General features: G+C 39.5%; 1 protein-coding gene across 3 annotated transcripts in view; it reads right to left on the reverse strand.

Annotated features, from left to right (window-relative positions):
- LOC135108433 (protein roadkill-like) overlaps positions 1-13,796 on the reverse strand; it is a 30,554-nt gene that overhangs the window by 12,092 nt on the left and 4,666 nt on the right. For 2 of the 3 annotated variants that reach the window (XM_064019451.1, XM_064019452.1), the window contains exons 4-7: positions 13,090-13,332; positions 11,402-11,957; positions 8,677-9,673; positions 8,106-8,171 (exon numbers count right to left, since the gene is read on the reverse strand). In XM_064019451.1, the coding sequence (XP_063875521.1) occupies positions 8,814-9,673; positions 11,402-11,957; positions 13,090-13,332 (1,659 nt within the window). In that variant the 3' untranslated portion in view covers positions 8,106-8,171; positions 8,677-8,813. The remainder of the gene's footprint in view (positions 1-8,105; positions 8,172-8,676; positions 9,674-11,401; positions 11,958-13,089; positions 13,333-13,796) is intronic. The other variant, XM_064019453.1, reaches the window with a different exon arrangement.

Genomic DNA, 13,796 nt, shown 5'->3' on the forward strand with positions numbered 1-13,796 from the left:
GTTTTTGCTCCATACAGAAGAACAGATCTGACACAAGCTCCATATACCCTTCCCCTGATTCTCAGTTTTATGCTGCAGTTCACCAATAAACTGGCAATTTCTCGCCATCTTCCCCATGCAGCTGCTACTCTTGCCCTTACTGCTCTCTCTACACCTGCTTCAGTCCAACATATCTCCCAAGTAGCAGAACTGTCATACCTCCTCCAACACACCTCCATTCACCTCCAACCCGACATCCTCCTCATCACCACTGCCACCACCACCCTCCTCCTCCTGCACACATCTTGGACATACAAAGTTCTGCACCCCTCTGAGATTCTTCAGACCTGAGCATCATTGGTGACACCATTTATTAAACCAAATATATATATATATATATATATATATATATATATATATATATATATATATATATATATATATATATATATATATATATATATATATATATATATATATATGACTAGATGAGGAGAAAGGAGATGGGTGGGTGCAGAAATGCCTATTGTGGCTCACCTACCAAACGTTAATAACATCTCCCATGCTGGCTTGCTTTAACTCACTTCTAGTACTGGGAGGTGGGTCAATACTGCACACTGTATCATCTTGTTGCCTGCTAGTGAATGTATCCCTCAATATACTATCACTAAATCATTATGTTTGAAATTTACCTTAGTAGAAAAATAGCAGAACAGCTGTCAAAACCAAATGTTTGAAATTTAAGTAGGAAAAAGCAAAAAAGCTGTTACAACCCAAGGCATTTTTTAATCTACTATTATGAAATCCATAAAGTGTTTGGTCACAAAGAGTCAGGATAAGCTTTCCAACAGCCATGCATAAGGTGTAAGCTTTCAATTCTTCAAAACAGACAGCAGTAGGAACAAAGTCTTCACTGTGCATGCAACATCATGGTCATTTACACAGAAACTGGAGTAAAGTATGATTTATAACCTGAGCTGAATGCATCATTACAAGGCATGTCGAAAACATCCCTCAAACTTGTTTCTTGAATTCTTACAAAAAATTTTGCAATCTATCAATTCCAGATCACACACTCACACACACACACACACACACACCAAAAAAAACATTTGCATTGAGACATACATATAGTCAATGTTTACTTAAGCCTTGGCTTTTCCACAGCAGTTAGGGTCTTTCTCCTACATCTAAAACTGGGAAGCCATCAATGAGAAGCTAGTCCAGGATCCCAGCTCATCATGTTGAAAACTACATACCAACAGCTGATGTTTGTTGCATAGACATAACAATTTTCCAACACTAAACTGGTAGCAATGTTTGGCAAGTTCACAACATTGCCCTCAGTTTAAATCTCACTGATTACAATACTGCCACTGCACAAAATTTCTAGATTAGCATAATACAGAGAAAGGTTGAACCAAAATAGGATACATGTGCTTTCTATTTCCTTTAAAGTTTTGGCAGACTTTTCTTTCAGTCTAAGAAGATGAAGTCAGATTAATATAATTAGCAGCTGTGCATGAGTGCTATGTACATACATGTCTATTCATGAAGTTAGTAATCTGTGATGTCATGTTAACTGTATTCATTTGAAGCCAAAGCTGCAATTGGTAAATATTTTCACATATAAATTGATTATGAAAAGCAAAGCACAAATGTAAAGAAATAATCTTTATAAGTGCAAAGCAGGAATGAAAATAGTTGCCATATCTACTTTCTTCTCCATGAAGATTATACACCAATTTAATTTTGCAAGGCATCTAGATTTTCAAAAGCTCAATGAAATGGTTAAAGATCCCATAAATTACAGTAAAACATATGAAAATTACAAAAAAGGTTTTGGCTAACTTATAGACTATGCCTAGATTTTTTAATTAATTATTATTTTTTTTTTTTTCATTTAGACAAACTTCAATGTGTGCCCCTTTCATAATTTTTTTTAATGCAACTTTTTCTAACAGATGGACTGGGAAAAATGGTCCAACACTATGGCTGCCATGTTTGCCAAACATTATGCCACTTGACTTTTTATTGGGGTGTGTGAAGGACAAAGTGTACTGTACACTGGTTTGTAATCTTCAAACTCTGAAAGCAATGATAACTGAAGCAATAGGATCCATAACCATTGGGATGTTTCAGAACACATGACATGTAATTGAATATTGCTTAGATGTAGAGTCAAAGACAAAAGTCATGTCAAGTTTTGTCTGAATATGAATGGTGGTAACTCATGAAACATTATGAAAATCTAAATGCAGTATATGCTAGCAGTTAGCAAGCCTGAGTTCCTTGAGATAAGGGTTCAAATCTTAATATCTGTGGCCAATTAGATAATGACTAAAGCATTCTTATTGCAGTGAAAGACTTTTACCTGTGAACTTATTTTTTCAGTTTGTATCCTATAATTTTCTCCAGTTCGTATCCTGTGATAAACACTCCTAGTGCTGTGTGCCAGCAGTTCACTAAATGTATCAAACCTCATGTGAGCTTCATTCATTGCTTTAAAAAAGATGAGTGGTTCAAAAAGACAATGAATGTATCTGAGAGCACCACATTTGCAAGAATATAAACTGTTATAACACATAAAGTGTGTTGGGTATTGAGGGTCCCATGGTAGAGCTACCCACCATTCCCTGTGCTGCACAGTAGAAGCATTGGAAGGTTAGCCCTTTACCACATGTTTTAACCAAACTTCATGACATTTTTGTCATTGACCGTACCTCTGAGTGATGAAAGAGGCACATGAAGCTCATTATAGTTCATGTGTGAATTGAGAGAGAGAGAGAAGAGAGAGAGAGAGAGAGAGAGAGAGAGAGAGAGCGAGAGAGAGAGAGAGAGAAGAGAGAGAGAGAGAGGAGAGAGAGAGAGAGGAGAGGAGAGGAGAGGAGAGGAGAGGAGAGAAGAGGAGAGGAGAGAGAGAGGAGAGGAGAGGAGAGGAGAGGAGAGGAGAGAGAGGAGAGGAGAGGAGGAGAGAGGAGGAGGAGAGGAGCGAGAGAGAGAGAGAGAGAGAGAGAGAGAGAGAGAGAGAGAGAGAGAGAGAGAGAGAGAGAGAGAGAGAGAGAGAGAGAGAGGCTATAATTGATCCAAAAACATTTTTGGTATCTCGCATATGTTCTGTTTAATGAAGGTTCATATTTAGGGAAAGACTTTCTGCTTGCCCTGTATCATAACTACCATTCCACAACCAATAATAATGTCCCAATTCATTAGTTTGGTGAGTAAAATCCTAGAATGCCCTTGCCTCCACCATATCCTTAACACAGACACATGCCTATGAGTTTAAAACAAGCTCTTTAAGTGATCCTGCTCTGAGATAAACTATTATGAAGCAAGCTGGAGAACACAGCCTGTAACACAGAAGATGCAAAGAAAGCAGCACAAGCACAGCAATGAACACATCCAGTACTCACAGGAGGGAGGGAGGAGGGGCTGCGGCGGGCCAGGAGGCACGGTGGGCTGAGTCCCGGGCCTGTACCCCCCCACCCCCCGCCGCTCACAACCCCACGCCCTCTGGTGCAGGAAGGACAGGCACATTATGTACACGCTGCAGTACTGCCACATTTTGTCACACACACACATTTCTTTGTGTTGCCAGACAATGCAGTACAAACAAACACTGAGCTTATTAAAATACTGTACATAAAATAAACAAGTTACATGAAGGTATTACTGTACATTTCCAATCAGGTCAAGTGATATATATTTCAATATCTTTATTATTACAAAGCAGGAACAGTGAAGCATTTGTTGAGTGACAACATGCTATTGGATATTCTTTTCTATAATTTTTTGCGTTACTTTTCCCCATAGGATTACCCAGGCAAAAAAAAAATAAAATAAAAAAAAAAATTCATAACACTATCAGTTATCTTATCAATGTACTGTACCCTCTACCATAATAGACACCTGTTTTTTTCTTCTGGTGAATACACACTCCCCAAAAAATGGATTTTGATTAATGCTACAGGCATGATTAAAATATGACATGCTGTAGCTGATGTAGCTTTATAACTTGAAAGACAAATTATGAAGAGATTGTAGATCTTAATTAGTTTTTAGCAAGTTAAGTATTCAGTAATGAAAAAGTACTTAATCAAAATTCAGACCATAATCAATGATTGACTGGCTTCATCTCTGCAGCTGGAGACCTATCTCACAGTTACCAACATGTTTGAGACACCATGTCTTCAAGTATGAATGTTACCAATACATAAAAAATCCTTAGCTTGTTCTTAATATCTTAAAATGAGTAAGGCCATACAATTATGCCAAAATGAATATACCAGAATCTAGTCTAAATGAATTTTTAATATATTGACATTATCATCATTATTGTTATTATTATAATTATTTCCAACATGTTGTAAGAAACAATAATAAGGCACAGAGCAAGAGGCTCAGAACTCTTTCTCTGCATTTCTTCCTACAAACATAAGCTACCCTGTTTGTGGGATTCCTGGCCTCGTATATAGATAGATAAAATGAAAACATTTTATTTTATCTTTAATATAGTATATTTTTGCAATACAGTAGAGGATGCGACAATGAACATGATTCATTCCAATGTAGTGCTCATTATGGCAAATGTGTGTTATGGCAACTGAAGAACCTATGGGAAAAAATCAATTGGTTCCAAGAGAGAGAGAGGATGAGAGAGAGAGAGAGAGAGAGAGAGAGAGAGAGAGAGAGAGAGAGAGAGAGAGAGAGAGAGACGAGAGAGAGGGAGAGAGAGAGAGAGAGAGAGAGAGAGAGACGAGAGAGAGAGAGAGAGAGAGAGACGAGAGAGAGAACTCTATTGCATTTGAAATAACACAGATATGTACAGTAACCCACTCCTGAGTTTCACACCTAGTCCTAAACTCTTACCATCCCAAGTTTCGCGCATTATCACCGCCGAGTTTCGCACTGCTTTGACAAGTATCAGTCACATTTACCTACTGTCAGTGTCATCCTAAGGATTGCTAAATTAGAATGAGACTGATTGAGAATGAAAATGGAAATATGTATATGAGTGAGAAAGGATGTAAGCGGAAAATGACATAAAATGAATGAGTATTAAAAAGGGAGAGTGAAGTATCACTCCCATAGTCCTATATCTTTATACACAGATAATGGAGAGAGGAGGTGACAGGGTGGGAGGTTTGAGACAAGAAAGAAAGGAGAGGAAAGGAAAAAGGGTGGAAGGGACAGGCGGCCGATAGAGTGAGCAGCAGCTTGCACAGCTGGTGAGTTAGTCTTGCAGGTTTTAGTTTCGTTATTCCAATTAATTTTTAATAAAATTTCAGCACTCGCATGAATGGCAAGCTCGTTTTGCCAGTTTTGGTTCGTTATTCTGATTAAATATTTATTAAAATTCCAAGTGATTGCACAAAGTGGCGAGTTTGTCATGCCAGTTGTCCTGGCAGTTTTGATTCATTATTCCGATTAACAATTTATTAAAATTTCTGTGCGTTATTGCAGCTGTACGTTACAATGACCATGCGTTGCCGTGTACTCTACTGTACTTGAATATCTCATCTCTTAGGTTATTCTTTAAGTTAAATCTGAATCACTTCTAACATCTGGTCCACCAGTCACTCTCCTTTTAACCTCTCCACATCCCCAGGACCATTGCAACTCTCCCTGATCTACCTAGCTCACTCTCTACAAGTCTTCCTCTGCACACTTTCTCAATCCTCACTTGATCCATATATGTGTTACTTCAACATATTCCTTAGAAAGCTCATCTCCTTTATATTAACTCCTCTTTCCAATTTCCATGCTCATATGTTTTAGCCCCATAAAATGCTGTTAGTACCAGCACACCTTCAAGACATTCTCTTTGCATTCATTGCAAGCAAACCTGCAAAAATACACTATTCATCCTTCTCCATGCCTTTCTTGTTTCATTCATTCCACACTTCACCTCTACATATATTTCTCCATTCATGGCATCACATGATCCTAGATAAGTCAACCTCCCTAAAGCAACATTCATTCAAAACTATGCATTTATCCTCTAAACAAACACCAATAAAAATTTTAAGTACAGTGGCAACACCTACAGGTTCACTTGCTTCAGGTCAGATATTTACTCCCATCAGAGAAACATGGTTCCTTGATTTTGAACACTTGATTTTCAAACTGGATTTTAGGATTTTAAACTGACTCATTGTCAAAGTAAATTCTGATTAAAATTTATTGTAGTGTATATATTTTTAATTTTCTTCAAAATAAATTTAAACAAACTTTTTCTGTTACTTATATCTTCATTCTCATTACAGTAAAATTATAAACTTTCACAATGCTAATATTTGAATACAATTGGAAAATTGAATATATTTTGACAGTTTAACCTATCCTTACAAGACACAACACACTTTTGAAGAGAATTCTGAAAAAAAAATGTAATCTTGTAACCTGAACAGATTTAGTTTCATAAGAGAATTGTTGCTGCCACCCTACATTTTCTTTATTAACCTGTCACTTGCCGCTTTCCTTAATAGGACGACAAGAACAAGATTAGTTTTGATCAGTTGGAGGTAGAAGCATATTTTTGTGGAATACTCTCAATCATATGTGCAACTTGGTTTTTAAGCATAAGCACTATTTAGTAATAATCAAGGTATCCTCAAGTTTTGCAAAAATTCCACAGTAGGATATAAAACCAAGCATGGTTTTATCCCTATCTTCACACAAGACAAGACAGCCAGGTTCATTAAAGGCAACTTTATTTCAAGTACCTAAGTATACAGTGCTGGCCATTGCATCAACTGAATAAAAGGTGATAAATTAGGTGTAGCTATGGCAGTAATTTCAGTCATTGTAATCTTCGCCCAACTTGAGCAGAGACAAGTATCGTATGGTTTGACAGGTAAAACATGACAGACAAAAAATGTACTAATCACCTGTCAACAGTCAGTTACTCAAAGATTCATCAAGGAAGTGATCTTGCTCCACTTTGTCTTTCAGTATAGCTTTGCTCCTTTTCCATTACTTGTACAAAGAAGAGAAGGAATTTTGTCCAAGTGGCATCTATCAACAATTAGTACAAGATACAGACACCAACAAAAGATAGAGCTAAAATTGTTGGTGCTAATGAAGTGAGAGAGAGAGAGAGAGAGAGAGAGAGAGAGAGAGAGAGAGAGAGAGAGAGAGAGAGAGAGAGAGAGAGAGAGAGAGAGAGAGAGAGAGAGAGAGAGAGAGAGAGAGAGAGAGAGAGAGAGAGAGAGAGAGAGAGAGAGGAGAGAGAGAGAGAGAGAGAGAGAGCGCTAAAGGTACTGTCCCAGTAGCACATTTTCATCAACCTTTTCCGTCAACTTTCTGAAAATCAACAATTTCTTGAGTGCACCTGTCACACACTCACAGCCGTTCATCTGCACTTTCATCAACAGTAAACAAACATGGCTCTGGGCTCTCTCTCTCTCTCTCTCTCTCTCTCTCTCTCTCTCTCTCTCTCTCTCTCTCTCTCTCTCTCTCTCTCTCTCTCTCTCTCTCTCTCTTTCTATTGCTTCATTAGCTGCTGCCTACTAGCCTCTCCCATCTAGTGTGGCAGTATCCTTGCTTGCCTGATGTGGTAACATTGCAACAAAAAGCATAACTGGCAACTCATACCAGCCAGCCCAGGACCCCATTTTTCCCCAAGTGCTGCTTTGCTGACGCACAGACAAGCAGTTGCTGTTCTGCAATTTATTACAAGGTTTGTAAATCGTAGATGAGCCAGATGAGTTAAAATGGTATCCAGTGTGCAGGAGTAGAGAAACAGATACCTTCCAAAAGTGTGGACATCTATCGAATCATGTGTGCCACTGTTTGTTGTTATGTATCCACAAGTTAAGAGTAATGACATGTGAAATTAAGCGATTTTATATTTTCTCTATTTAAAATCTATTTAATTTGTTTTTTCCTAAAAACTAAAAAATTTATTTTGTATATCTTTAAACTATAAACATAGCTTTTCATTTAACAACAGAAGTTAATGATAACCCTCTTCTGTGAAGATGATCACTTCTGTTTGACAATGCAGATGGAAAAAGATGATGAAAAGAGGCAAAAGTTGACAGAAAATGTGCTATTGTGACAGTGCCTTAAAGAGTTGCTAATATACTAATGCGACAAGTGTCTTCTCTTTCCTGTGGCCTTACCTGTCCATGGCGGCAGTGGTGAATCCTGATCTCCACTGGCTCCAGGACACTCCGTCAAAGTCACACCTGAAGAAAGCAAGTACATAAAGTGTGAATGATACCCTAAGAAGTTAAACAAAAGCTAATGGAGTCAACAACAATTTGTAGTCAATTTGTAGGATTCAGTTTTCCTCCAGCAGTGGTTGGAGTATACGTACAATGAAAATTTGCCTAAAGCCAGCTGACAAAACTGTTGTGCTGCACTTGGTTACATTCATAATTTGATTCCTTCTGTAGAATAGTTCTTCCTCTAAACTCCCCTAAATCATCCCCATATGGAATTCCATTTCTAGTTACATTCATCTTCATCACTAATTACCAAACTCAAAAATTATCACTCTTGCTATTATGATTATTTTGTTCCTACTATAAGAACTTGCAACACAAGATCGTTATATATATATATATATATATATATATATATATATATATATATATATATATATATATATATATATATATATATATATATATATATATATATATATATATAGCAGCAAATATGTTACATTCCTAACATTCCTTTCCTCACCTGGGGCAATGCCTGATGGGGGCCACAGGGGCGTGCTGACGTGGGAACCTGCATCAGGGGCCTCAACCACTATCTCTCCCAGGGAACACCGGGTGCTGGCAGTTGAACCGTGGGTGAATGGCGGTTGTGACTGACTGCTATGGTGGTGGTGCTGCTGATGGTGTGAGTGGTGATGGTGTGGGTGGTGATGAGGGTGAGGATGGTGCTGCTGCTGTTGCTGCTGCTGATGCTGCTGCTGCTGCTGCTGCTGCTGTTGTTGTTGTTGTTGTTGTTGTTGTTGTTGTTGTTGCTTGCTGCTGCTGCTGCTGCTGTTGTTGTTGTTGTTGTTGTTGTTGCTGCTGCTGCTGCTGCTGCTGCTGCTGCTGCTGCTGCTGTTGCTGCTGCTGTTTTTGCTGTTGCTGCTGTTGATGGTGGGAATGATGATGGTGGTGATGGTGATAAGGCAATTGTTGCTGTGAAGACTGGTGTTGATCACGGTACTGTGACTGCTGTGGGGACTGTGGTGGCTTCATGGGTGACGGCTGTTGTTGCTGTTTTGTTGCTTCTTCAAAAAGCTGAGCAATGGAGGGATGATGGCTTGGGTGGGAGATGGGATTCTGCTGGTGGAGGTGATGTGTTGGACTCAGACCTACTGGAGATATTCCTCCTCCTCCTCCTCCATCAAAGCTGCTTCTCCCACCTCCCCCTCCATCAAAGCTATTCCTTCCTCCACTTCCACCTCCATCAAAACTGTTTCTGCTGCCTCCACCAATATCAAAACTATTCCTTCCTCCCAGTCCACTATCAAAGCTGTTTCTCCCTCCACTATCGATGCTATTCCTCCCTCCAGGTCCACCATCAAAACTGTTCCTTCCAGCACCTCCTCCACCATCAAAGCCATGCTGGCCTCCTTCCCCTCCCTTTCCTGCTGCAGGGGCATCAAAGAGAGGAATGGAAAGCAGATCTATCACATCCTGCAGCTCCTCGTTGCTGATGAAGGTACTCTGCCGATTTGGATCTGCGAGAGATTACGTCATTACCATGGACACACACACAAACTTTACACATTTCTCTATTACAGCTCTCAATTCTTAAGCCAGTCCCATACTTGTTAATGGGAAAACCAAATATGCCAACAATGAATGATCAAAACCTTTACTTCCTCATAATTTAAAGAATATTTAGTTTTGGTATCTTAATCATTTATGACTTGTGATTTCCAATGCAAAAATGGCAGAGCAGAAATGTCTCAATGATAATCTGTCTGGGCACAATTTCTGTCCACCCAACTTCACAATTTTATCCCATACTGTCCTTAAAGTTTGTATTTTTACTCTTTATTACTTTTGGATACAGCATAATTTTATTTACCATTATCTATAAATGCTGTGAAACATTTTCTTTGCAAAGATGTTTCATAATGCCTTTCTAGAAATAGAACATGATTTTTTTATATGCTTCAGGGAAAGCAACCAGAGCTGTAGAAAAAAAAAAAATAAATAAATAAATAAAATTCTCAAAAAATAAAGTAGTAGTAAGGTAGCCAAGAAAGAAATCAATTTATTTTCTAAGTTGTCTTGAAACTCCTTTGAAAAAGTTCAAGTCTTAAGCTGGAGAAGATATAGAAACAGGAAGAGTCCCTGTTCAGGAAGGATGAGCAAGTTGAAGCTCCCATACACGAGAGCAGTACTCTGAGATACAAAGACAGATGAGATCTCTGGATGAAGTAAGCAACAGGGAGGAAAATAATTGGTAGAGGCTGCACAGAAAAACGTAATGAAAGCTGTTTTAGCAAAGGAAGAGATGTGAAATTTCCAGTTGAGATTTAAGGTGAATGACAGTCCAAGTATGTTCAATATAGAGGATAGTGACAGTTGTGCATCAATGAAGAAAGATGATACTTGTTTGGAAGGTTGCACTGACCGGATAGATGAAGGAACTGAGTTTTTGAGACATTGAACAAAGGTTCTGCCCTGTCCCATTCTAAAATAATAGATAGATCAGAAGTTAGGTGTTCTGTGGCTTCTCTGCATGAAATGTTTAATTCCTGCCAAGTTGGGCATCTGGTACTGGACATGAGAAATTTAAAACTGTCATCAGTGCAAAAATAGTGGCCAGAAAGCATACCTGAGATAATGGTGCAGAGAGATGCATAGAAACTGTATGAGGGCAACTTACAAATAAAAGATTTCTGACACGCTCATCAAGTTTTGGATATGTCTGAGGCAACAACAGACATTTCACCAAAATCTTAAGAGAGGATGACCAAGATTTGGTAAGAAAAGCTAGATGATCACATGTGGATTGCCCACAGAGAGAGAGAGAGAGAGAGAGAGAGAGAGAGAGAGAGAGAGAGAGAGAGAGAGAGAGAGAGAGAGAGAGAGAGAGAGAGAGAGAGAGAGAGAGAGAGAGAGAGAGAGAGAGAGAGAGAGAGAGAGAGAGAGAGAGAGAGAGAGAGAGAGAGAGAGAGAGAGAGAGAGACTTCTATCTTGAGGCCAATCTTTGAACGAGTCTAAGAATAAGGCATCAAATCTGAGACACAAAATATGATCTTTCAAGAAAGGACAACTATTTTATGAACAGAACTAGAAACATAAAACAGTCAAAAGCAATGAAATACAATCAAGCCTTGACCAAGCTTTTGTTTTGCATAGGACCAGACCTATTAGTTTTAAGTATTTCAACCATGGCTAAGGACAATATGAGATGCACAATTGCATATATAAATACAACTGCTGTGACACACCACTAGCAATGTTACCGGGAGTGGTGGATCGGCTGTGTGTTGGGCTGCGGGTGACACTACTGTCTCTGGAGGTGGGTGTTAAACCGCCCCAGGGCCCAGCCCCAGAGGCAGCCCCACCTTCCCCATCAGCCTCAGGTACGGACCAACGTCGACTGGCCAACAGACTGAAGGAGCCAAGACTGGACCAGCCATCCACCATGGACCAGCGACGTGAAATGGCATCAGGGGGCCAGGCTGAGCCAGGAGTAAGGGTGTGGCAGGTTCCAGGAGAGAGGGTGCTGGCCCCAGGACTAGCTGGACCAGTCCAGGCAGTCTGGGATCTGGAAGTGCAAGTTGAGGGTGGACGACCAGGAGTCTTATCTTCCAGGCTGGGGCTCTCCCTGGCACCTGGTCCATGCAGGTGCTGAGCTGAGGCAGGGAGGTCAGAGAGGAGGCTAAAACCCTGCTTTAGTCCTTCCTCCCTCAGGGCAGCCACCACCCCAGAAAAACGTTCTAGCACAGCCACTGAAAACTGCTGCTGCAGCCCCAGGAAGGCTGATAGCATGGTCAACACAACCTGCAGCAAATAGATGTAAAACATGAAAAAAATATATGTATGAGATGACTAATCCTATTAAATAAAATTATGTTCAAATTCCAAGAAGCTTTGCTTATCTTTCTCTACAAGATTACTCACATCACTTATAGGTATGTTACTTGTTCACTTTTGCACTCTTGTGCATGCTCACAAAATCTATTATAATAATATTTGCCTTGTTTCCTTTGGTCAGAATTCCAAAATAATGCTAACTTCTTTTCCTATGTAGTCTTGCTGGTAAGTATTTAGATCCAACCCTTCAGGAACTGAACAATTTCCACAGGGAAGCCACAGAATACCCAACTTCTGATCCTCCTAAAATTTCTCACTGGGCCAGACCAAACTCACCAATATTCAATGTCTCAAAAACCCAATTCACAATCACAATCTTCCAGATAACTATCCTCTTTTCTTCAATGACACTTCACTGTCCCCCACTTCTACATTAACCATCCTCAGTCAGTCTTTTACTAAAAATCTAAACAGGAAACTTCAAATCTCATGTCTGGCTTCTATGAAGTTAAGTTTTCTGAGCTGTCTGCCTGTTTTTTTTAAATTCCTTTGACTGATAACTTTGAACAGGGATTTTATCTGTCCATGCATACAGTGTGCTTCATATATATTGGGAGTTCCAATCATACTAATCTATTGAACAGGGTGAAATCAAAAGCATTTCATCTCATCAACTTCTCTCTCCTCTAAGCGACTGTCTTCAACATATTTCATTTCACCACAAAGTTGTATCACTTGCTATCTTCTATCTTTCCTTTCATGATAACTGAGCTTCTAACCTTGCTAACTGCACGTCTTCCTAACTCCCTAAAGCAAGAGTTGACCAATATTCACAATCATTCATTCCTTTTACTGGTAAACTCTCAAACTCCCTGCCTACTTCTGTATATCCTCCTTCTCCTGCCTCTTTCAAGAGGGAGGTTTCAAGACATTTTACATTGTAATTCTTGACTTCCCCTCTTTTGGGACTGACATCTTCAAGTGTCCACTTCCATGCCCCTTTGTTTTGCTGCCCTTGACCAGACCCCTTTTTTGCAAAAAAAAAAAAAAAAAAAAAAAAAAAAAAAAAAAAAAAAAAAAAGCAGAAGTAGGCACTCACCCGTTGTAGGTCAGCCCTGCGGTCTGACTGAGAGGCTCCCATGTCTTGGCGACTGCTCTGTGCTTCCTGCACCAACACTAGCATTTGGGATTTCACAGCAGCAGAGGCTACTCCTACTGCCCGGGCCACACCCTCCCAAGCTTCAGCCACCTCTTTTACAAGACCTGGTCCTGCCTCCTCTCCACATGCCTGTGCCAAGCACTGGGAGAGTCGACAGGCTGTTCCACACACAGTGTTCAGTGACTGTGGGCATGACAAACATGTCATTAACGAAATAAGAAAAGTACATCAGCAAATTTCAAAACATTACTGTATCTTTTATGTTATCTAGCAGACTATGTAATCATAGGCATTCATGCAAATCATAAATGCAATGCATGGTAAACTTTCCACCTTTTCCATTTAAAGAATCAGAACAGTAAGTTAACAAAAATCACAAAATTACCCTCATTTCTATGGCAAAATTTTAACCCTTATAACCGGTGAGGCCAAAAAATTGGCCCAACCGCCAAAACCTGTAAGGCCAATATTTTGGCACTGTTTGAATCTTCTGTATGTGTCTTGATGTATGTTTTGGTTAAGTTGATGTGTCCTATATTCAGCCCTACTATTGGCCCATTGCTTCCACCAGATGCTGCAGCCTACCAATCACAGGACGGCTTTTTATTATGAGATAAAATAAAACATTGCTTTGCCTGTGACTAAGT

This window comes from Scylla paramamosain, chromosome 17 (genome assembly GCF_035594125.1).
Source record: "Scylla paramamosain isolate STU-SP2022 chromosome 17, ASM3559412v1, whole genome shotgun sequence".
Lineage (NCBI taxonomy): Eukaryota > Metazoa > Arthropoda > Malacostraca > Decapoda > Portunidae > Scylla > Scylla paramamosain.